General features: G+C 42.8%; 1 protein-coding gene across 2 annotated transcripts in view; it reads left to right on the plus strand.

Moving 5' to 3' along the window:
- MIB1 (MIB E3 ubiquitin protein ligase 1) overlaps positions 1–25,176 on the plus strand; it is a 155,961-nt gene that overhangs the window by 41,371 nt on the left and 89,414 nt on the right. For both annotated transcript variants that reach the window (XM_073631454.1, XM_073631453.1), the window contains exons 7-10: positions 1,147–1,330; positions 6,707–6,851; positions 17,182–17,315; positions 17,403–17,510. In XM_073631454.1, coding sequence (XP_073487555.1) covers positions 1,147–1,330; positions 6,707–6,851; positions 17,182–17,315; positions 17,403–17,510 — 571 coding nt within the window. The remainder of the gene's footprint in view (positions 1–1,146; positions 1,331–6,706; positions 6,852–17,181; positions 17,316–17,402; positions 17,511–25,176) is intronic.

A 25,176-nucleotide genomic window follows, 5' to 3' on the forward strand; every position in this document is an offset into this window, starting at 1 on the left:
ACCACACTAATGCCCTGTACACACGGTCGGGTTTTCCAACGGAAAATGTGTGATAGGACCTTGTTGTCGGAAATTCTGACCGTGTGTAGGCTCCATCACACATTTTCCATCGGAATTTCCGACATACAATGTTTGAGAGCTTGATATAAAATTTTCCGACAACAAAATCCGTTGTCGGAAATTCCGATCGTGTGTACACAAATCCGACGCACAAAGTGCCACGCATGCTCAGAATAAATTAAGAGACGAAAGCTATTGGCTACTGCCCCGTTTATAGTCCTGACGTACGTGTTTTACGTCACCCGCGTTCAGAACGATCGGATTTTCCAACAATTTGACCGTGTGTATGCAAGTTTGAGCCAACATCCGTCAGAAAAAATCCATGGATTTTGTTGTCGCAATTTCCGATCAATGTCTGACCATGTGTACAGGGCATAACTGACACCAAAGCAGTAATCAGAAAAATAAAAAAACTGCTTGGTGTCACTGTGACGGGGGGGTGGGGGGTTGGGGGGGGGGGTTGTGATGGGGGGTGTAAAGCGTACCTGGTGTGTTTTACTGTGTGTGTAGTGTTTGTGCACTCACATCGACGTCTTCTCTCCTCGGCGCCAGAACGGCCTCCCCCTCACCTCTGATCGCTCCGGGACAGAAGCCGACCGCCTCGGGCACCCCCCACCCACGGGAGGAAAGTAACGTACCCATACGTTACTTTGCCTGCCCGTGCCATTCTGCCGCAGTATATCTGCGGTCGGCAAGTGGTTAAAACTTTTTTTTTTGCATTGATACATGTCCCCTGGGGCAGGACCCCGGTCCCCAAACACTTTTTATGACAATAATTTGCATATTAGCCTTTAAAATGAGCACTTTTAATTTTTCATGTTCGTGTCCCATAGACTTTAACAGTGTTCATGTGTTCTGCCAAATTTTTTGTCTGTTCTGTATGTTCTAGTGCGAACCGAATCGGAGGGTGTTCAGCCCATCCCCACTCTAAATGGTTGCTTAGCAGTTGGTTCAACCTACAGTACATACACACACCACACTTTTCTTGTGTAGGGTGATTGTAGTTGTATTCTGTGTGTGAAAAAGAGGTTCTAATAAATTTACCTTCACTATTACAAACATTTAATCTGTACTTTGCATTTTTAGGTGGACATTTAATCCAGCTGTTCTCACCAAAGCAAATGTTGTTCGAAGTGGTGATTCTGCACAAGGAGCAGAGGGAGGAGCCTCACAGTTTCAAGTAGGGGATCTAGTACAAATTTGCTACGATCTAGAGAGAATAAAGCTGCTTCAGAGAGGTCATGGAGAATGGGCTGAAGCCATGCTTCCTGTAAGGCTCTTGTTCTGTTCTTATATACTGTATGTGACACTATAGGATGTATTTGTTTTATTTTTTGTTGCGTATGAGCTGTCTGTACCTCTCTATATAAAAGATAGAAATATGGTTCGATGGAATTTTTTTTTTTTTTCCTTTTTTTGTTTTCTTTAAAGTATGACTAAAGGCAAAACTTTTTTTTTTATTCATTTTGGACAAAGTCTAGAGGGGTTCTTCTTTTTTTTGCCCCCTCCCTTAGGGTGATTCACCCTATTTATATGTCCTGTTTACCAACTATCATTGAAAGTGAAAGAAGATCCCACATTTTGGGTTGTCCCCTGTATAGTAAAAGTAATGAAGGGGAAGTCTTCCAGTGGAGACGGTAGTTCTGGCGACAACCAGGGATTCCCGTGTGTGTATATGTATGTGTGTGTGTGTGTGTGTGTGTGTGTGTGTGTGTGTATATATATATAATTAATTATGAAATTAATCGATTACTATTTTCATAATCGATTAATCGGCCAGCCGATTAGTTGGCCTGCAGAATGCATTATTTGTTTACATATCAGGAAATACAGCGCAGCACACATACAGCTCAGTAAGTGCCTGAGAACTTGTGAATGTGTGAGGAGCAATGCCTTATGGGGTATGTAGTCCTGGGCAGGAAGTGAGTGATTCTAAAGGCAGCAGTTTTCTTTATCTTGCTATTGGGGCACTGTATACTGTACTTAACGCACAGAAAAAAGCAGTGTAGAAATAGATCAAAAGCAAACTACATAGGTGTGTACCGAGCCTTATACTGGCCACATGGATCAATTTTCAGACGAGAATATTCATATGAAAAATCTTTGTACATTCCCTAAATGAAAGAATTTTTGTTTGAAATTTTCACTTGCTTTTAACATTCTGTTTTAAAATGAATGTAATTTCTGAACGAAAACCACATACACTGTCTAAAAATTCCAAGCAGTTTTCTATTATTTCTAAATTTTCCAGTCACTGTGGTTGAAAATGAGCGTCGATTTGACCCCACTAACGATTCCAAAATCGAATGAACGTTCTTAAAATGACAATTTTTTTTGAAGGAAGACATTGTTTTTGTATGGCCAGCAAATATAATATATTACAGTTCTGTTTGAAAATCTGCAAAACAGTCTAACTTTTTTTTTCTTTAACTAAAAAAGATCTAAGTCTGATGATATTTTCCAGATACACAGTATATCTCTTCCGTCTGTTATTCTCAGAGTGGATTCAAGATTTTACTCTCCAACTATATAGTTAGTTATTTATATTTACCACTGGATATAGATATTTAAGAATAAATTGCCTTTTTTTTTTAAACCTTACATATTAACTAAATTATACACCACACTTTTAAGGTTATTAACCGAAACAATAATTGGCCAACAAATTGATTTATGAAAACAATCGTTAGTTGCAGCCCTAACATATTATATAAAGTCTACACACCCCTGTTAAAATGTCAGGTTTCTGTGACAGAAAAAAAAATGAGACAAAGATTAATCATTTCAGAACTTTTTCCACCTTTTTAATGTGACATAAACTGTACAACTCAGTTTAACAACAAACTGAAATCTTTTAGGTGTAGGGAAGTAAAAATAAAATAATATGGTTGCATAAGTGTGCACACCCTTACACTAATACTTTGTTGAAGCATCTTTTGATTTTATTACAGCATGCAATCTTTTTGGGTATGAACCTATCAGCATGGCACATATTAACTTGGCAATATTTGCTCACTCTTCTTTGCAAAAACGTTCCAAATCTGTCAGATTGCAAGGGCATCTCTTGTGTGCAGCCCTCTTCACACTACCCCACAGATTTTCAATCAGATTCAAGTCTTGGCTCTGGCTGGGCCATTCCAAAACCTGAATTTTCTTCTGGTGAAGCGCCATGCCTTTGTTGATTTGGATGTATGTTTTGGGTCGTTCTAATGCTGAAAGATGAAGTTCCCCTTCATGTTCAGGTTTTTGGAACTGGTCATCATTCCCTCTACCTTGACTAAGGCCCCTGTTCCAGCTAAAGAAAAACAGCACCAAAGCATGATGCTGCCAACCACCATGCATCACGGTGGGTATGGTGTTCTTTTGGTGATTTGCAGTGTTGTTTTTGCTTCAAACCTATCTTTTGAAATTATAGCCAAAAAAGTTCAACCTTGGTTTCATCAGGCCAGAAGACATTTTCCCACATGCTTTTGGGAGACTTCAGATGTGTTTTTGCAAGAGATTTTGTGGGAGATTGTTGTCACATGTATCACACAGCCAGTATTTGCCAGATATTCCTGCAGCTCCTTTTAATGTTGCTGTAGGCCTCTTGGCAGCCTCCCTGACCAGTTTTCTTCTCGTCTTTTCATCAAGTTTGGAGGGACGTCCAGTTCTTGGTAATATCACTGTTGTGTCATATTTTCTCTACTTGATGACTTATCTTCCATGGTATATCTAATGCCTTGGAAATTCTTTTGTACCCTTCTCCTGACTGATACCTTTTAACAATGAGATCCCTCTGATGCTTTGGAAGCTCTGCGGACCATGGCTTTTGCTGTAGGATGCGACTAAGAAAATGTCAGGAAAGACCTACAAGAACAGCTGAACTTTATTAGGGGTTAATCAGAGGCACTCCTATTTAACATCAGTTTGAATGTGATTACTTAATTCTGAACACAGCTATAACCCCAGTTAGAAGAGAGTGTGCACACTTATGCATCCACATTATTTATTTTTTTTCATTGTTACTTCCCTTCTCCAAAAGATTTCAGTTTGTTTTTCAGTTTATAGGTCACATTAACCACATACTATGGACTGCCCGCCGTCATTATACGGCAGTACTTTGAAGTGGAATATTGTTGTTATGGCAGCAGCTAGCTGCCATAGCATCGGTATCTGCTTCTTCAGCGCCGCTCTCCGGTGCCCTCCTCCGCCTACCGAAGCTGCCAGCAGTGACGGAAGGCGATCGCCTCCTCTTCTGTTAGGTATGGACCTAAGTGAGGGGAAGATGACCCCCCGCTCGGTTACATACAATTGCAGGGCAGAAGCGACATCAAATTGTCACTTCCGCCCATAGCTCTTAAAGGGACATTTTTTTTTTTTTGTTTTGTTATTGCATTTTAGTGTAAATGTGAGATCTGAGGTCTTTTTGACCCCAAATCTCATATTTAAGAGGTCCTGTCTTGTTTTTTTTCTATTACAAGGGATGTTTACATTACTTGTAATAGGAATAAAAGTGACACAATTTTTTTGTTAAAAGAACAGTGTAAAACTAAAAAGTGCAGAAGCGAGTAGCGCCTGCATATGAAAACAATGTTCAAACCCCACATGTGAGGTATCACCGCGGTCGCTAGAGCGAGAGCAATAATTCTAGCCTTAGACCTTCTCTGTAACTTCAAACATGCAACCTGTAGAATTTTTTTTAAAATGTCACATATGGAGTTTTTTTAAGGATAAAAGTTTGTCGCCATTCCACGAGCGGGCAGAATTTTGAAGCGTGACATGTTGGGTATCAATTTACTCGGCGTAACATCTTTCACAATATAAAAAAAATGGGCTAACTTTACTGTTTTATTTTTTTATTCAAAAAAGTGTATTTTTTCCCAAAAAAGTACGTTTGTAAGACTGCTGCGCAAATACGGTGTGACAGAAAGTATTGCAACGACCGCCATTTTATTCTCTAGGTTGTTAGAAAAAAAAAAAAAATATATATATATATAATGTTTGTGGGTTCTAAGTAATTTTCTAGCAAAAAAAAAAATATTTTAACTTGTAAACAACAAGTCTGAAAAATAGGCCTGGTCTTAGAGTGGTTAAATATATGTGATATATGTGTGTGTATATATGTGTGTGTATGTATATTTGTATATATATATATATATATATATATATATAATATAATTTATACACGTACACTAGCTCACAAAAGTGAGTACACCGCTCACATTTTTGTAAATATTTTATTATATCTTTTAATGTGACAGCACTGAAGAAATGACACTTTGCCACAATGTAAAGTAGTGAGTGTACAGTGTAAATTTGCTGTCCCCTCAAAATAACTCAACACACAGCCATTAATAACTAAACCGCTGGCAACAAAAGTACGTACAGCCCTAAGTGAAAATGTCCAAATTGGGCCCAAGGTGTCAATGTTTTGTGTCGCCACCATTATTTTCTAGCACTGCCTTAACCCTCTTGTTCATGGAGTTCACCAGAGCTTCACAGGTAGCCACTGGAGTACTCCTCAATGACGACATTACAGAGCTGGTGGATGTTCTGACAAGGCTTCAGCAGCTAGCGTGGCTTTGTGCTTTTGTTCCAGTGTGTATATGCATTTAGTTAAATCCTCAATGTGAGCTTTTCTCAGTTTAGTCCGTTTGACGGCCAGGGATATAAATTTGCCCCTGATTACACATTTGTGTGCAGCCCAGATTGTTTCCGGTGGAAATCCCGCCTGTATGTTTGTTTCTGGGTCTGAGAGAAGGGAATTGTCAAGTCACCATATATGTGATCTTACACCCCCCCCCCCACCCCCCACCCCTTCAACCTCTGCAGCAATGCTGGCAGCATTCATACGTCTATTTACCAAAGACAACCACTGGCTATGACACTGAGCACATGCACTCAACTTCTTTGGTCGACCATGGCGAGGCCTGTTCTGAGTGGAACCTGTCCTGTTAAACCGCTGTATGGTCTTGGCCACCGTGCTGCAGCTCAGTTTCAGGGTCTTGGCAATCTTCTTATAGCCTAGGCCATTTTTATGTAGAGCAACAATTCTTTTTTTCAGATCTCAGAGAGCTCTTTGCCATGAGGTGTCATGTTGAACTTTCAGTGAGTATGAGAGAGTGAGGGCGATAACACCAAATTTAACACACCTGCTCCCCATTCACATCTGAGACCTTGTAACACTAAGGAGTCACATGACATTGGGGAGGGAAAATGGCTAATTGGGCCCAATTTGGACATTTTCACTTAGTGGTGTACTCACTTTTGTTGCCAGCGGTTTAGACATTAATGGCTGTGTATGTTGAGTTATTTTGAGGGGACAGCAAGTTTACACTGTTATACAAGCTGTACACTCGCTACTTTACATTGTAGCAAAGTGTCATTTCTTTAGTGTTGTCACATGAAAAGATATAATAAAATATTTAGTTGTAGAGGCTGACCAGAAGAAAGGTGGCCACTTTGCATCGGAAAAACACATTAGTTGTTTATTTAGTTTGTACTGTAATTTTAGTGCCATAATTTAAAATATTTTTTTCTGTCTTCATATATTTGCTTTCATATTCCCAGTTGCATTTCCACTTCATGACATTTTTCATTGTCTGACAGATTAATTATTACTTTTACCTGAATATGAGCAAATGTTTCTATTTTTTTCTTTCAGACCCTTGGAAAAGTTGGAAGAGTTCAGCAAATCTATTCAGATAGTGACCTAAAGGTGGAGGTTTGTGGAACCTCCTGGACATACAACCCAATTGCTGTTTCTAAAGTGGCCTCTGTGGGATCAGCAATAAATAGTGCAACAGGCGGTATGTTTCACTTATCTGTTTTTAAAGGGGAAGTCCACCCTAACACTAAAATCGCTACATCTACAGGCATCCACGATCTAAGACTAACCTATCTAACCCTGTAAAGAAGAAATCATTATACATGCCTTTTTTTGAAGCTGCTCTGGGTCTGGTCTCCAGCGGTGGAAGCTCCTGCAGATGAGACAGCTGACCACGACTGTGAAATGAATGGGAAGTGACGTCACCCATAGAGTTACTATGGGGCTTCCGTTGTCTGCTGCCTGTCCTGCCTCCCCTGCACACGCCTCCACAGCGAAGCTGCCGCTGACAGCTCAGCGTGGAACAAGAGCGGCTTCAGAAAATAAGTATACTGATTTCTTCTTTACAGGGCTAGATAGGTTAGTCTTCGATTGTGAATGCCTATAGATGTAATGATTTTAGTGTTAGGGTGGACTTTCCCTTTAAGTCTATTAACTTTTTTTGTTGTTAAATGTATAAATGGCAGGAAAACTAAAGCAAAAGTTACTGTTACCTAGTTGTTAGACTGTTGTAGCATGTGCCTACATTCTTATCAGTGGTTTTGAGGGACCTTGGTAATAACCTTTTCTACATCATCCATTGAGGCGGGGGTCTAAGGAATTCAGACAGTCAAATTAAACTCCAACAAGCCAAAAAAACAAACAAGTGTGTAGACACCTAATAGCTTACCCCCCCTTATAATTTATTGAGCATAGGCAAAAAATTGTAAAACCGTATCTGAATCTCCCATGTCCCTCCCCTCTAAAAATCCTCCCCAGTCCCCACTAAACCTACCCCGCAATAGAAACCCCTGATGCCCAGGTCCCTAAAGTCCCTCTTCTGTCACTGAGCAGCCCCCCCCCCCGTTTTACTCACCTGAGCTCGTTCGTTCCCACGTCAGAGGCGCGCTCTACCCCTCTGCCCGGGGTTCTTGGCTCTTGATTATATAGATTGATAGTAGCGCAGCCATTGGCTCCCGATGCTGTCAATCCGAGTCCTGCATTCTGTGTCATTGGACCCAAATGCTAGACTCTGGAGCGCGCCTGCACGGTAACCCCCAGGGAGAGCGCTTCTCCTAGGGGGTTTACCGACGCGGGGAGGAGTCGCGAGCGCCGCTGGGGGACCGCAGAAGACGATGATCAGAGGAGTGGAGCGAGGCTTCGGGCAGCCGCATCCCTGGACTGTGGGACAGATGAGTGTCTGTTTATTAGAAGGTCAGCAGCTACACTTTTTGGAGCTGTTGACTTTTAATAAGCTTACAAACGAGTGGAACTTTGCTTTAAAGCAGAACTCCGGAATTGGCAAAAAATCCTCCATTAGTACTGGCTTTATGTAATCATTACTGAACTGTAGACAAATGCCCAAAATTATATATTATACACACTGTACTAGGGCTGCAACTAACGATTATTTTCATAATCGATTAATCGGACGATTATTTTTTCGATTAATCGATTAAAATCATAAAAAAAAATCGTAATGTGCCATTTTTTTCTATTCCTCCCGGGGACACCAATGACGGGGCGCTATTCCTCCCGGGGACACCAATGACGGGGCGCTATTCCTCCCCGGGACACCAATGACGGGGCGCTATTCCTCCCGGGGACACCAATGACGGGGCGCTATTCCTCCCGGGGTCACCAATGACGGGGCACTATTCCTCCCAGGAACACCAATGATGGGGCACTATCCCCCCACCCTTCCCAGGAACACCAATGGGGCACTATTCCCCCCCCCCCTCCCAGGAACACCAATGGGGCACTATCCCCCCCCCTCCCAGGAACACCAATGGGGCACTATGTCTATTCTCCTCCCACCCAGGAAAACCAATGATGGGGAACTACTACTCCAGGCAGCCACCCCCCGGAACACCAATGATGGGGAATTATCCCCCCCCCTCCCAGGAACACCAATGGGGCACTATTCCCCCCCCTTCCCAGGAACACCAATGGGGCACTATTCCCCCCCCCAGGAACACCAATGGGGCACTATTCCCCCCCCCTCCCAGGAACACCAATGGGGCACTATCCCCCCCCCCCCCCCCCCAGGAACACCAATGGGGCACTATTCCCCCCCTCCCAGGAACACCAATGGGGCACTATTCCCCCCCTCCCAGGAACACCAATGGGGCACTATTCCCCCCCCCCTCCCAGGAACACCAATGGGGCACTATGTCTATTCCCCTCCCTCCCAGGAACACCAATGATGGGGCATTCCCCCCCCCTCCCTCCCCAGTAATACTGTTAGGATGGTGCCCGGTCATAAAAATGTGCTGTTTTTACTGTGTTATTAGCTGCTACCTTTCACTATGAATGTGCAGCTCCTCGCTTCTTGCCCTCGCCTCTCTGTTCCCTCGAGGCAGCGGGCAGGGCTGAGATCAGTGGGGATGACGTCTGCAAAGAGGAGGAGGGGGAGAGGTGCGCCGCGGACGTGCCTGGTCACAAACGGCGGCGCCGAGGACACAGGAGGGAGGATTTTTTCTCTGTTCCCTCGAGGCAGCGGGCGGGGCTGAGAAGATCAGGGGGGGTGACGTCAGCAAGGAGGAGGAGAGGCGCGCCGTGGACGTGCGGCGGCGCAGACGTGCCTGGTCACAAATGGCGGCGCCGAGGACACAGGGAGGGAGGATTTAAAACGGACGGACAGACAGAAGGAAGGTGCGGACCAACTAATCGATAATGAAAATCGTTGACAACGATTTTCATTATCGATTATTATCGATAATATCGATTAATCGTTTCAGCCCTACACTGTACTCTGCTGTAATTCAGAATTAGAAATATTCCTCCTCCTGCTGTAGCTTTGAGATCTTTCTAACAGCAATCAGTGCTTGTATGGTTTATGTCAGAACATCCCTAGCCGCAACACAGAAAGAGAGAGTGTACAAAGAAATTCATTCCGGATGGCCTCACTCCAACAATAATTTCTTGATTGGTTAAAAACCATACAGCAAAATACCACAGTGACCCTAGTAAACGTATATTTCCCTAATTCTGACCACCTGTCTTTTTTGCGATCTCTCATTCCCTTAATCTTAGATTTCCGGGAGGGTTTGTTCCTGATGGGCGGGGATTTCAATTTTGCTCCAGAACCATTACTAGACGTATCGAGAGGGGCATCTCATTTGTCTTTTTCATACCTTAAAAAACTCAAGGTAGAATTGACCAATCTACAGTTAGTTGACCCCTGGAGGATCATGCACCCTGGTGAGAGGGATTTTACCTATTTTTCTGCGGTGCATGGTACATACTCCAGGATAGACTTCTTTCAGATCCAACATAAAGATCTACCGTATGTCACCGCATCCCAGATTGACTACATTTCCCTCTCTGACCATGCCCCTACACATGTGACCCTATGCTGGGATACAGAACTCAGGTCCCCTCCGACTTGGAAACTAAATGAGTCACTACTACAAATCCCCGAGGTACGGGAGGAGATAGGCAGGGCACTGACCAATTACTTCTCAGAAAACATAGATCCCTCGCTGTCTCCATTGACAGTTTGGGAGGCCCAGAAGTGTGTAATAAGAGGGGAATTAATTAGGATTGGGGCAGCGAAAAAAAAGGAAAGGACTAAACAGATTGACCTTTTGATCTCCCAGGTGCGGACTCTCGAGCTACTTCACAAGAAGTCTCTAGCGGAAACACACCTCAAGGCTTTATTGAAGGCCAGGGGTGAATTGAAAGACCTCTTGTACCATAAAACGGTACAAAATCTGGCCTGGGCTAGAAGGTCCATGTTTGAATTCTCTAACAAGCCAGGTACCATGCTGGCCAGACTACTTCGTGGCCCGAGACAACGCACCTATATTCCCTCTATAGTGACCTCACAGGGATCTACAGTCCACACCTCCAGGGATATAGCTAATGAATTCGCTACATACTACCAACAATTGTATAACTTACACAAGGGGGAACATGCTGAGCTTTTGACAGAAAGGGAGGTGGCAGCAGGTGAATACATCAGGTCTTCGGGTATGCCTACTTTGCCAGCTGATGTAGGAGACTCCCTTGAGTCGGACATCACCCCTGAAGAACTCTCACTAGCCTTGGCCCAAACGAAGCCAAGGAAGGCGCCTGGGCCGGATGGCTTCACCCTGACCTACTACCAGACCTTTGGGTCTAACTTATCGACACACTTTCTGAAAGCTTACAACGCATTAAAAGAGGGGGGAGTCAATATGGTAGACTCCCTACGGGCATTTATTTCTTTGATCCCAAAAGAGGGGAAAGATTCTAGCCACTGCAGTAATTACCGCCCGATTGCTCTACTAAACGTGGATCTTAAATTGTTCTCCAAAATTCTGGCTAACAGAATACTGCCACATATCCCACATTTGATCCACTTTGACCAGGCGGGGTACGTGCCGCTGAGGGAGACGAGGGACAATACCATAAGAGTCCTCAACCTTATTCACGAAGCGCGGTCCGTCAAGAAGCCTTTTCTGCTACTTTCTACAGATGCAGAGAAGGCTTTTGACAGGGTGGCCTGGCATTTTATGCGGGCCACTCTGGAACATATTGGTGTTGGCCCAAACATGAGAGGCTGGATATCGTCTCTCTACTCGGCTCCCTCGGCGGCGGTAAGGGTCAATGAGTGGCGGTCGGACTTTTTTGACATCTCTAACGGGACGAGACAGGGGTGTCCCCTGTCTCCACTGATTTTTATTTTGACTCTTGAGCCGTTCCTATGTAGCGTCCGTGGGAATCCCAATATAACTGGGATCACGAAGTCCTCTGGACATCACAAAATCGCGGCCTTCGCTGACGACCTAATTTTCTTCGTCTCCAATCCACGAATCTCATTACCTAACATCTTGGCAGCTCTACGGTTGTATGGCGAAGTCTCAAATTTCAAGGTCAACTGTGCCAAGTCCGCAGTGCTGAATATCACTATACCAGCCACGGAAGCAGTAAATATGAGCAAATCCTTCCCGTTTCGATGGGCGGAGAAATCTATCCGCTACCTGGGGGTGGACGTCACTTCGGACTTGGCACACCTGTACACATGTAACTTCCAACCCTTACTCCAGAGACTTAAAATAGACCTTCAGACTTGGCACAAACTCACTTTGACCTGGTTTGGGCGATGCAATGCCCTGAAAATGACAGCCCTACCCCGGGTTTTATATATACTTCAAACATTACCGATAAAATTACCAATGACCTTCTTTAAACAAATACAGTCCATTGTGAGGGAGTTTATCTGGTCCCATAAATCCCCCAGAATAAACATGCAAACACTGTCCAGACCCAAGGAGAGGGGGGGCATCGGTTTCCCAGACATCTCCCGGTATTACCGAGCTGTACACCTTGCCAGGATTGTTGATTGGCATTGCAACAAGGATTCAAAACAATGGGTGGGAATGGAAATTGAGGACTCCTCTATCCCCTTGCTCTCGTCCCCGTGGCTCTTGTCCCCACTCCCAGAAGACCAGAAAACCCACCCGCTAATAGGAGCTACCCTTCAGGTAGCGAGGAAAATATTCCGCAATACGGATATATCACCGTTACCTTCCCCCTTGACACCTATTATAGGTAACCCAGATTTTACGCCCGGTCTTACAAGCCGTAGACTGAGACAATTAATTACTCATGAGAAACAGTCTCTGGGTGAGGTTTGGCCCCAGGGGGAGCTGCCACCTTCTTCCACCATCTCTAGACTTACAGAACCTCCGTTAGACAGCCTCAGTACAATCCAGCTTAGACACTTTCTGCAGACCCTTCAGAAGGCTCCCTATGTCCCACGGGGTCACACTCCTCTGGAATCTCTGTGTAAATCGGGGGAACCGATAAGACACGCACTCTCATTTTTATATAGCCTCCTCACTACTCAGGGAGAGGACAAGACGCCAGAGTTTCTATTGAAGTGGGAAAGAGACCTAGAGACTCAGTTTACCACACAACAAAGGGAGAAGATCTTGGCTTTGGCTCACAAGTCCTCGATTGCGAGTCATTATCAAGAATCGGGATACAAAATCCTGACCAGGTGGTATAGAGTCCCATATATGTTACACAAAATGAACCCTACGCTCTCGGATAGGTGTTGGAGGTGTGGCACAGAAGTAGGAAATATGCTACATGTCTTTTGGTCGTGTCCGGCCCTGAGACCCTTTTGGGAGGAGGTGACTTCGACCATTCAAAGTTTGACCTCGGTCGAACTTAAAGACAACCCAGCTGCATGCCTTCTACACCTAACCACCAGACCTACTAGTAAATACAAGAAAACTTTGACTATGCAACTCCAGAACGCAGCAAGAGCCTGTATTCCCATGGTATGGCGGGATCCCCTCCCACCTACTAGGGTCCTGTGGTACTCGAAAGTAAACTGTATTCTACGTATGGAGGAATTGACTGCAACTCTACAAAACAAGGAGGAACAATTTATGGATAAGTGGAGACCCTGGAGGTATTTTGTTGGTACTAACGCATATCTTCAGGAGTTGGCACAAGCACAAACTCAACCTACTTGAGAGGACATCCCTGTAGGTATTACTAAAACAGGCACCTGTACTTGCCCCTTTGGGGTCTGGCGAGTGCGTCTGATGGGGGGGGCGATGTCGCAGCCATACCCTTCCAACCCCCTCCTTTGATCTCTTCTCCCCCTCCTCCCTAAGCCCTTCCTGTCCTTCCTTCCCCCGCTTTCCCTCTGATTCTTTACTATACCCCCTTTTCTCTGTTCTTTTGTGCTGATAAGCTCACCAGGTAGCCGTGGTGACGGCGTTAACGAATTAATGAGAATATGTTATTCACGGTGAGCAGGAAACACATGCTCGTATAGCATTAGACACATCTGTCTTAAAATATTTTAAGCATTACATTATGCATTAATACTGTTTAAGATCTGTTCAAAGTTTATACAAGGAGGCCCATTTGTAGGCTACCTTGCTTTATTATGTTTAGGAATGATGTATAGTTGGCTGGAACACACATGTATTACCCCACTTGTTTGGTGGACAACCTGATCTGGGTCTACGATCTCAATCTACTGTATCCTAAACATGTCAATGTATGAAAATGTATGACCTGTTTTATACTGGACTATGTATCCATGCCTTCTTTATAATAAAATAAAGGAATTTAAAAAAACAAAAAACCATACAGCAAGAGGTGGAATCAACAGCTAACATGTTTCACACTGTAACTACTGGTGCTTACTCAGCTGACTCTTTAGGCAATAGACAAAGATTTATATACACAGGCCAATACGAATTAACAGAGTAAACGAGGTGGGCTTAATTGATTGAGGAATTTGTAAATTAGTGGATACTCGTTACACATGGCAACTCGGCTCTGATTAAATCAACATCACATTTGCAGAGACCCATGTCTCACACGATGTTACCACTTTGATGCAATTTTTAAACGATAAATTGTTGGAATGCAGCCATCCAGGTTGAATTTCTTTCTACATGCTACTTTGCATACTGAGCCAGCACCCATATCTGAGGAGGAGGAGATTTTTGTGGCCCAGACACCTGGAGCAGGTTCTTTTTCCTGTTTGTCTATTAACAGAAAGAGAGAGCTGGGACATGCTGCTTTACATCGGCATGTGGCACAAGTAAATGACGGCATTGATAAAAAAAAAAAAAAGTGCCGTGCTAACTTACTAATCAATAACACAAGAATGGGGGAACCCTCTAATGTATGGAAATCTCAATAAGCTTCAATTTCACCACAATACCAGTCTCTGTGACATGTAACATCACATATAATACACATCAGACTGAAATAAGACATAAAAAATGAAACTTTGCAGAGATGGTGGAAACCCCTCCTACAGATATTTGGCAGTGGATGGTGTCAGTAAAGCAGTGGATAGTGTCCACTGCTTATCAGTGCCCATAAGTGCAGCCTCATCAGTGCAGTCTTATCAGTGCCCATTAGTGCAGCATATCAGTGCTGCCTTACCAGTGCCCATCAGTGCAGCCTCATCAGTGGCCATCAGTGCATCCTCATCAATGCCAGTACAGCATATCAGTGCTGTTTATCAATGCCCATCAGTGCATCATAACAGTGCTGCCTTATCAGTGCAGCCTCATCAGTGCCCCCTTAGTGCAGCCCATCTGTGCCCATCAGTGCAATCTCATCTGTGCCTACCAGTGCAGCTTATCGGTGCGGTCTCATCTGTGCCCATCAGTGCGGTCTCATCTGTGCCGCCTCATCACTGCCCAGAAGTGCAGTTGTGATGGTTTAGAACTGAAATCGAGTTCAAGGTTAGATGTCTGCTGCTGCTTCTAATTATAAAGTGTATATGTACGTGCACGCCGGGAGTAGCCACTCTGACATCCACTCAGTACAGTTACTTCCTGATCTCTGTTTATCTGTTTATACACAGAGAACAATAGAGCATACATCATTACTATGTAAATGTAGTCAGTCTAAAAGGGTACATCTTATTGGCTGAAATACAAGAGGAATGCAGAAACTTGATGCTGAGGCTTGGTTGTTGCTGGCTTCTCTCACTTCCTCATACCTCCAATGCGGGGGTAGCAGAGGGTAATCGCCATCTTAGTCCCGAAGCAAAGCTAATCTGTATACCGTATATACTCGTGTATAAGTCAAATTTTTCAGCCCCTTTTTTGGGGCTGAAAGTGCCCCCTTCGACTTATACACGAGTCACCGCCGTCTGTCTGCATGATCAGCGTGTCAGGCAGGCAGATGGCGGCCAGCGTGTGCTGCATAGACTTGGCAGCGGCTCTCAATGTTCAAAAGCCACGCCTCCTCGTCTGTGATAGGCAGTCAGTGTACAGCCTATCACAGACATTCTCTCATCCTCGTCCGTGGTATGAGGATGAGAGAATGTCCGTGATAGGCTGACCGCTGACTGCTGGGAAATTGAGTTTTTTGGACGAGGAGGAGGCGCGGCTTTTGAACAGTGAATGGCTGAATACTACACGCTGATCGGTGCAGAGCAGCGCACAGAGGATGCACAGGACACAGGTAGGATGCACATACACACACAGACACATGCACACAGGTACATATACACATACACAGGACACAGGTACATATACACATGCACATATACACAGGTACATGACACATGCACATATACACTGGACACATGCACATATACACAGGACACATGACACATATGCACAGGACACATGATACATGCAAAGGACACAGGGAGGTATACAGCTGCAGATGGGCATTGCTGACCCTCATTTTCCACTTGCAGTAGCTGCTGAATTTCTCACCCTCATCTTATACTCGGGTCAGTACGTTTTTCCCATTTGGTAAATTAGGGCCTCGACTTATACTCGGAACGACTTATACTCGAGTATATACGGTACTATATAATGAGTAAGGAGTTGCATAGAAACATGTATACACATAAGAAAATAGGCATTTTTATGATTCTCATTATGTACATTACATTCCTTCACACAGTCTCATCAGTGTGGTCTTATCAGTGCAGTTTAATCTGTGCGCATCAGTGCCACCTATCTGTGCTCATCAGTGTGGTCTCATCTGTGCCCATCAGTGTCCATTTGTGCAGCCCCGCACATGGATGGATGGCATAGTTGGTAAAGATAGATCAGCAACAAGGACATGGAAAAAACATTTTTTCCTGGAGTTCTGCTTTAAGGGAAGTATTAGTCTTTTTAGTTAGTCTCTGGAATGTTAATTTAAAATTGCACTAAAGCCTAAAAACTTGTAGAATCTGCTCCACTTACTCTTAGTCATTTGTTAATATTTATGGGCACAAAAATTCTGTAACTTATTTTCCTTGCCTTAAATCCATTGTCATCAGCAAGGCCTCTTTCTGTAATGAAAACAGTGCAAGCTGCTCCCTGTAAGTGACTGGTCTCATTACTGTCCCTTACTCCCTGAGCCCAGCCCTGTAAGCTTTGATTGTACAATAAAGGACAGTAGAGTCGCTTCTCAGCAAACGGACAGTACAGATGGGCACTGATGTAATGATCTAAAGCTGTCTGTCACATGCTGAATTTGGGGGTACTAATTACTTTTTATTTTTTCCCCCGGTAAAAATGATAGATTGCCCAAGATTTGAAACAAAGTGTTTTGTTTTTCTTTCCTCCTTTTTTTTTTTTTTTTTTTTTCCCCACAAGCCTTGAGTTCAGGTTTAATGCAGAGGTAGTTTGGAAAATTTCTGTGTAGCCTGGTGCTGATTATTGTTTTGTCTGTGAAGGCAAGGGAAATAAGCCTGCACAGTGTTTACTCCCCATTTGGTCATCAGTCAAGTCAGAAAGACATAAGAGAATCCCAGAGAGGAGATTCATTTGATGTTGTAGGAATGTCTCACTCTGTATTCTCCATGAGGCATCTGTCTAAGACCAATCTTGCTATTCTTTTTGATTCCACAGAGAGGCTATCCCAACTTTTAAAAAAATTGTTTGAAACACAAGAATCTGGCGATCTTAATGAAGAGCTAGTGAAAGCTGCTGCAAATGGAGATGTCGCCAAAGTAGAGGACTTACTGAAGAGGCCCGATGTTGATGTGAGGAACTTTCAATTCAGTCTTTTTCTCTTATGTAAAGCCCTGCTGGCCAGATGTTTAATTTACATTTTTTCTTAACATTCTAAGGTAAATGGTCAGTGTGCTGGACACACAGCCTTACAAGCTGCAAGCCAGAATGGACATGTTGACATTTTGAAGTTACTTCTCAAGCATAATGTAGATGTGGAAGCTGAGGTAATGGTTTTTAAAGATATTTTTACTTTTTTTTTTAGATAAAGAATCAAGGCTTTGATCATGTTATAGATTTATTTTTCAATTGGTAATTATAAAATTATATTGAAATATACGATGAAAATGTAAGGCTGAGGCATTTGTTTAAGACTAGCCTATGTTGGTGACTAGAGACATAGCTGCTTTGCGGACACCCTTGCATCCCATATTTGACAGGTACACAGGAACTGGTGCACTGCCCCAAACCCAGTGTGCATTTAGGATTGGGCACCAATCCCTGCATATGTGTCAAACTTGGATTGTGTGTCCGTACGGTCGAGTCATCTCCTTTCACTAACCTAGGCTGACTGCACGTAGCTCTGGATACCTAACAACGTTTTAATGTTTTAGAGGTCTCTGTGCCCATGTGAATAAGGCCCAAATGTGTTTTGTTAATTTTTTTTGTTTTTGAAATTGCATTTTTTATTGAATTTCACAAAAATAAAGACTTTACATCCGTTGTATTTCACAAAACAGTAGTGAACAATAGTCAATGGTTTAAATTAAGCAAACAACACAAATAGCTTGAAAGAGGTTACATAGGTGTTACAGCTTGCAATAGCCAAAACATATACATCATACTCGCATGCGATAAACTGAAATAGGTCAGTGCAACCCTCAAAGTGCTAGATATAACATGAGCAACATTAAAATTATCAAGCGAATATAGGATAACTGGTAAAAGGTAATGAACAGGTTTAATTAAAAACAACCCACCAGAATCCATTGTATAAGACTGAATCATACTGGGAAAGGTCAAAGCAGTTATATGGGTAGTGGCTTAGAAAGAGACGGAGAACCATTATTCAGAATGGTCCCAGGTATCCCTTCACTTTATGGAGTAAGTTAAATTTGTCTGTTAAGGTTGTGGTAAGGTGCTCAATGCCTTGAACCATAGTTATAGTATCTATGAGATGGGAGAGAAGTGGAAAGCCAACACCTAGAGATGGCCCTTCTAGCTGCTGTTAAGATATGATTGGCCAACTTATTTGATTGTTTAGAAATGCCTTAAAAAAATAAAAAAAGTAGCCCCAGAAGGTGGTGGTCGTAAGTCAAGGAGGCATCAAGGATCTTTTCAAGCATAGACTTTGTGATACTAAAGTCTTGTTTTTGTTGTTTTAAGATAACAAATATGTCATTCTTACCTGTTCTGTGCAGTGGCTTTGCACAGAGTAGCCCAGATCCTCCTCTTCTCTGGTCCCTCGCCAGCGCTCCTGGCCCCTCCCCTTTTGTTTTGAACAGAGAAATAGTCGAACACCTGTCAGGTTTTTATTGCTGCCTGTGCCCCTGTAAGGAAGTTTTACCCTCTCTATTTGTCATGTATACAGTTATCACTGAAAGTGAGAGAAATGTTCAGATTTTCTGTGGTCACCAGGACAGGTATAGAGGGGAAATCTTTCAATGGGGACACTAGTTCTAGTGAGCTTGGTGACAATTAAGAATTCCCTCACTTTGAAGGAATTTTCTCTCACTTCTTGTATTGGCTATGGGACAGAAAGTGAAGGGAAATCCCCCCAATGGGGCACAAATGGGGGGGGGGAAAGGACTACAACCTATCCTTGCGATATCCAAAATGACAAAATACGTTTTGCATCTAGTTTCACTTTGAGGATCAATGACACAGGATGACACCTTCCTATCCTGCATTTAAATGTTCCTACTGTTCCTCCATGTCAGGTTTCAGTTTCCTGGCTTGCAATTCTTCTTACACACCCTCAGGCTCAGGGGGTTCTTGGCAAACTACATGATTAAAACCTGTGGTTAAATTTGCCTATACATGAAGGTCCACCCCCAGCAGCTACAAGAGCAGTTCCTCTGATCGAAAATATCAAGCTTTTTACTCAAACCTGTTTACAGTTCCAAAACCTAATAGGCATTTGTTCCATCCTGGATTTTAAAGCTCTTGGCCCTGAGAGTATTCACAAAGGTCCTCACACCAGTTCTGAGTCTTCTTTATTTCAAAGGTATTCCAGTCATCGGATACCTGGATTCTCTGCTGCTGCAAGAGCAGAACTACTCTGACCTTGGACTCCAATGTGTCAATTACGATGTGGACTTCAGAGAGATCCTGAACTTTGAGAAGTTATCTCTGATTCTGTCCCATCGCTTGGATTTCTTGGGTCTTCTCTTAGATACCTTTTTAGTCTTTCTGCCCCAGAAGTTAACGTTATCATGTTGGGCAACTCTAATCCTGATGTTGCTCCTCCCTGCGCTGCATGTGAGTATTTCGATTCATGGTGTCCATCTTCAAAGTTGTCCCATTTGCTCAATTCCACTCAAGAGCTTTGCAATGGGACATTCTCACTGCATAGGGCAAATCCAGTCTCTCTCTGCACAAGATGATCTGGGTACATCTTTAACCAAGATGCTTGTCATGCCTTCTGCTCCTGGTATTGTCGAAGGGCGGTTTTTTATTTTTTGGTTTGGGCAGATTAGTGGACCTTCTGTCTATTCAGTGGTGTTTGTCTCTCTCAACACCCTTACAAGCAAAGTTACAAGCAATTGATCTGTTAAACAAAAACTGTCTGCACTAATGGGCAGTTGGGCAGCTAGCAAAGGAACCAATATATGCTAATTCCAACAAATTGGCGTGCAGTTTATTTCTGAATAGGTCTGTTATTATTTTACTGAGCCCCCTCTTCTGACCAGGCATCTGGCCCGGGTTCAACCGCACAATGTCACAGCTGTTGCTTACATCAGTCATTAAGGGGGCACCAGGAGGGTTGTAACAGGGACCAAAGTAGAAAATCTATTCTGGGCAGAGTTTCATGTTCCTGCATTCTCTGTGGTGTTAAAGAGAATGCAGGGTTGGAAAACTTGCAATATATTTTGTCAGAAGATATCATCTGAACCGGGGGAATTGGTCTCTCTGTTAGGAGGCATTCTGGGGCACATGCCTTCATTGGAGGAAACTGGATTTGGACATACTAACTACTTAGTCCAACAAGAAATTGGACAGATGACACCCCTCTCTGTTTGGACTGTTTTTGGAATCTCTTGGTTGCTTACTATCAAGCTGTGTCCCTCAGTGAACAATAGAGAAACATAGGATTTTTGTACTCACGGTAAAATTATTTTCTTAATATACTTTGTAGGACACAGCTCTCTCCCACTATATGCGATTATTCACTCTATAGATGACTATCTGGCCATACATGACTCCATTTTTTTTCAATCAACCAGTGGACTGATAAAAAAAAAAAAAAAAAAAAAATGGAGCATATTCCACCATCCACAGAAGCGAAGTGGATGGCAGAATCTTCCCCCACTGCGTTATTATTGTGTTTAACAGTGGAAACTCCTCCTTTAGGGCTAATTAAACGAAAATTTACTAACGGTCTAGTTCAAGAGGAGTCTATCATTCGATCAACTCCTCTTGAATAGGCATGGCCATGCATAGATCAAAATTAGTTCGGTCCCTGCTGAGCCACCAAATTTTGATCCATTTAGGCCAGCTTTAGACTGCTTGCTACAGCCTAAGTGATGTGGGGTTGGAGGGATTTATAGCCTCAAGGCAGCTGGCTTTCAGTTCTCTCTGTGCCAAGTGTTTACTTATTCCATAGGCAGCAGTTCAACCCTGGTTTTCTTACTGTCAAGCTGTGGCCCTCAATGGACCCAAAGAAAAGGATTTTACTATTTCATACAAAAATCCTGTTTTTCTTTATTTTTTATTTTATTTTTTATACTACATCTTCGATTGGTGCTAGTAAAATCAAGAAATTTTAGCCTTTTAAATGGTTCCTCTCATTATAGAATGTTGTGCGATAAATTTTCTTCAGTCCTAACACCTATATTAACAATTTGGCAACTAAATTGTTAAATAAAAAATACTGATTAAAAAAATTGCTCCCATGCAGATATAGCTCAGGAATTGCCATTGTAGGACAACCCTATATTCCCACGTTTGGCATTTGTTATAGACTACTTTTTTTTGTATACATTCTTTATTTATAGAAAGTTTTTCACAATTGCATTAACTAGAAAAATATAAAAAATACACAAAATATATCGACCTAATTGTCCACATACACATTTAGGAAGGGGTACCATTAGGATACCACCATAAGACTAGGTCAAGAATATTCAATGTAGGTACAACATAAACCCATCTTGGGCCAAAAGTATAGCCCAACAGACTTCATGAAACTAGATAGTTTAATAGCCCATCATAAAACCCAATTCAGTGTGGAAAGGTATATGGAATAGACGATAAGAGAAGTGTAAGCATGCAAAAGAAGGAAAGGGAGAGGGAAGAAGAAGAAAAAAAAAAGTGAGGGGGGGGGGGGTTTTGCGAAGGGGGGAAAAGGGGGCAAGGTGAGGCAGCACCATCAGTGGGAAGAGTAACAAGGATACTCCTGTTGCCTAAAGTATTTACGCTCAGCAGACAAATGGGGTTCAAGAACGCAGAGGTTCGACTTTGTAAGGAGAGTGTAGCAGTGCAGGAGATAATTTAGCCAGAATCTTTTTGAATTCATCCACACAGAGAAATTCAAGCCAATAGAACCACGTTTTAGAAAACCTTTCTGTTGTATCTTTGAGGGAGCTTGTGGGACCTTCAATTCCCCTAATGTCCTCCACTTTAAGGATCCTTTGCTGTAGATGTTTGCTGTAAATTTATTGCATATAGATGATTTAAAAGAGGGTCGAGATTTTTCTGTGCTCTGTGCCCAGCATATTTGGAGACCATTTTCCTATTAGTCTAGATACCTAAGGGGGGGGGGGGGGGTGTCTGCGAAGATTCTGCAAGTAACTGTATGTAAGAGAGGGAAAGGGCATGTCTGGATATCTCTACAACCCAGCACTCCTTTTCATAGGTAGTCAATGGTCTCGCTGGCAGGGAGCACACAGTGAGAGAGCGCAAGCATTGGAAAATAACCCAGGTTAGAAGTTTATGGCCCAGGTGCTTCTGAGCGGCAGTAAGCCATTTGGAGTCTTTGATAAAAAGTGTGGCAGAATACATTTCCCAGTGGTGTAGAGGCAGAAGATCTGGTCCAGACATTTCCGGGGGCAATATCTGGGTTGCCCAACATTGGATAGTAAGGCGCTGGAGTTGGGGAGATACCATAGATGCGAAAGTCCTTAGAGCAAATCTGCCAGATGGCTGCTATGGTGGAATGTTGAAGCATTGTGGGCAAGGGAAGAGTGGGACTCCAAGAAAGAACAGCTAAAGGCGATACTGATTGTTCCATTGTGACTCATTGTTTCACCTTGGAGTTCCTGCACCAGTCCAATACTCTGGTTAGATGAGTTGCTATTTGATAAAGGTGGGCATCTGGCAGAGCCACCGCTGTCCGACTTCTACTCTGGATAGAATATTTAACTTGAGCCGGTTTGTAGTTCCAGACAAACCTATTCTGAATCGATTGAACAGTTTTAAAATAAGTGGGATCTGTATGGGCATTGTTTGTAGCACGTGCAGCAACTTACTGTAGGTAATACATTTTGTTTGCACCAGTGTGCAAAATGTTTTTTGAATGAGGAGATAAGAGGTAGGAAGTTCAATGAGTACAGTTTAGAGGGGTCATTAGTTAGCTGAATTTTAAGATGCCAAACGTGGGAGGATGCCCACTTAAAAGAAAAAGTGGATTTCTATAGACTCCTCTTTTTGGCAAAATCAAGAATTAGAAACTTTAGCAGATGTATACCATAATAATGTTTTACATTACTTTGCCCATTTTCAGAGAATGTACAGCTTACTCCACAATGTCTTTTTATAGATACTTACAGCTACGACATGCTCTCCAGATGCAATCTGGAACTCAAACCCTACACTTCTCCAATTACCCCTTAATAAGTGTTTTCCAATCTCAAGGCCCTAAAGACCTGATATCTACAGTATACTTCCACTTATTTTATACTAACTTTAGTGAGGCTCCACTTACAGTTCGAATGAAATGGCAATCCTTGATCCCCACTCTCGTGTGCAAGGATTAGGAAGAGGCTTGCTCCTCTCACCTGACAATGTGTCCATGTGTACATCTTCCACCAGTCCTACCTCACTCCTGTCAGATTACATGCTCTGCACCTCCTTGTCAACACTAATTGCAGAGGAATTAGTGGCCAAGATACACTAGAATACTACTAAAAGAATCATCTTTGGTTTTTGCCTGCAAGCTTATTGCTCCTAAATGGTTACAGACCCCCCACTCCGCCAGCATGGTGCGCAATTAACCAGGTCTTGCCTTATGAGAGTTATTTACAAAAATAGGGGTTGTCCTCATACATATAATAAGATCTGGGATGTGTGGTATGCATCGATCTGAATTTTAACGTCATCTAGAGATTGAACACAACTATTTTACATACATTAGTACAGTTTTTCTTGGCCACAGTGGATTGGAAACAATAGTTGTTATATATTATATATGTCGGAATATAAAAAGTCTCACGGAAACAATTGTTAATTCATTGTTTGTTTATTTTGTTTTATTGTTTATTGCACCTTATTGTCTCTTTTGGCTCCATATGGATACGTATATGATGTCTTGTCCGATATACTGCAATAATGATGCTCTGTCTTTGTACCTCTATTTTTGCAATAAACAGTTTAAAAGAAATAAAAATCTGTTTTTTGATCATACATTACAGGACACAGATTCAGAGACAGCTAGGATATAGGCAGTTGGAGTGAGTCTACTCTGATTATTTTTCCTCAATTGACGTTCCTCCATGCTCTGTGGCCACAGCGACATCTTGCGCAGTTTCCCAATCAGTGTCCCATGGCAAGAACTTCGGGACTGTACCCAGACCTTTGAAGATGCGGGGCTAGCCTGCAGTGTTGCTTCAGACATTGGTTCCTGTATTTAGGAACCCACCTGTGCACGTAGTGTGTTTTGTTAGCAGCAGGGTACTATACACATCCAGGGCAGAGGCAAACCATAACATTGTGAGCCTGTCCCTGCAGACTCCCTCCCCTGTGGGACTCCCTCCTCTAGAGAAGTGAGTGTGTTAGCTGTATTAATACATAAAGTGCTGCACTAATACATGAATAAAGTCCTTAAGTGAAAAATTCAAATATAAATATAGTTCTTAAGTGAAAGCATAAAAAAAAAAAATGGAAGTCTTCCAGAAGTCCCACTTCTGCCTTGAAACCAATAGCTGAATATTAAATCAACCATCACCTCCTAAGAAGAAAACCACCACCAAAGGAAATCAGGTGTGCTCTTACCAGAACACGGAGACCTTCTAATAAAAGAAAGGTCAAACAAGCTGGTTGACATATTGATCTCCAAACTGTCAATGGACATGGGCAGCACTCTATGAACTGCAAGTCATTTCTGCAAACAGCAGTAGGCATAAAGTGAAAAAACATACAAACCTAATGGTGTTCCCTTTTTAAAAAGTTTTATTGAATCTTAAAAAGTCACTCACAATGTTAAAAGATTGTATTGATAGCGCAATCTAACTCGCCAGCTAACGAAGATGACGTTTACCCTCACTTCCAGTACGTGATGACGCAAGCACGTCGCTACTACCTATGCGTTTCATCACAAAGGACTTCTTCCAGGGCACAGGCATCATCTTGTATACATCAACAATTATAACCTATCCTTGCTCTCACCTATGCTGCATAAGACATCCCAAATTGACCAAGTCTCATTAGAGAGCTGCTTAACCACTTGCCGACCGC

This window comes from Aquarana catesbeiana, linkage group LG05 (assembly GCF_042186555.1).
Source record: "Aquarana catesbeiana isolate 2022-GZ linkage group LG05, ASM4218655v1, whole genome shotgun sequence".
NCBI lineage: Eukaryota > Metazoa > Chordata > Amphibia > Anura > Ranidae > Aquarana > Aquarana catesbeiana.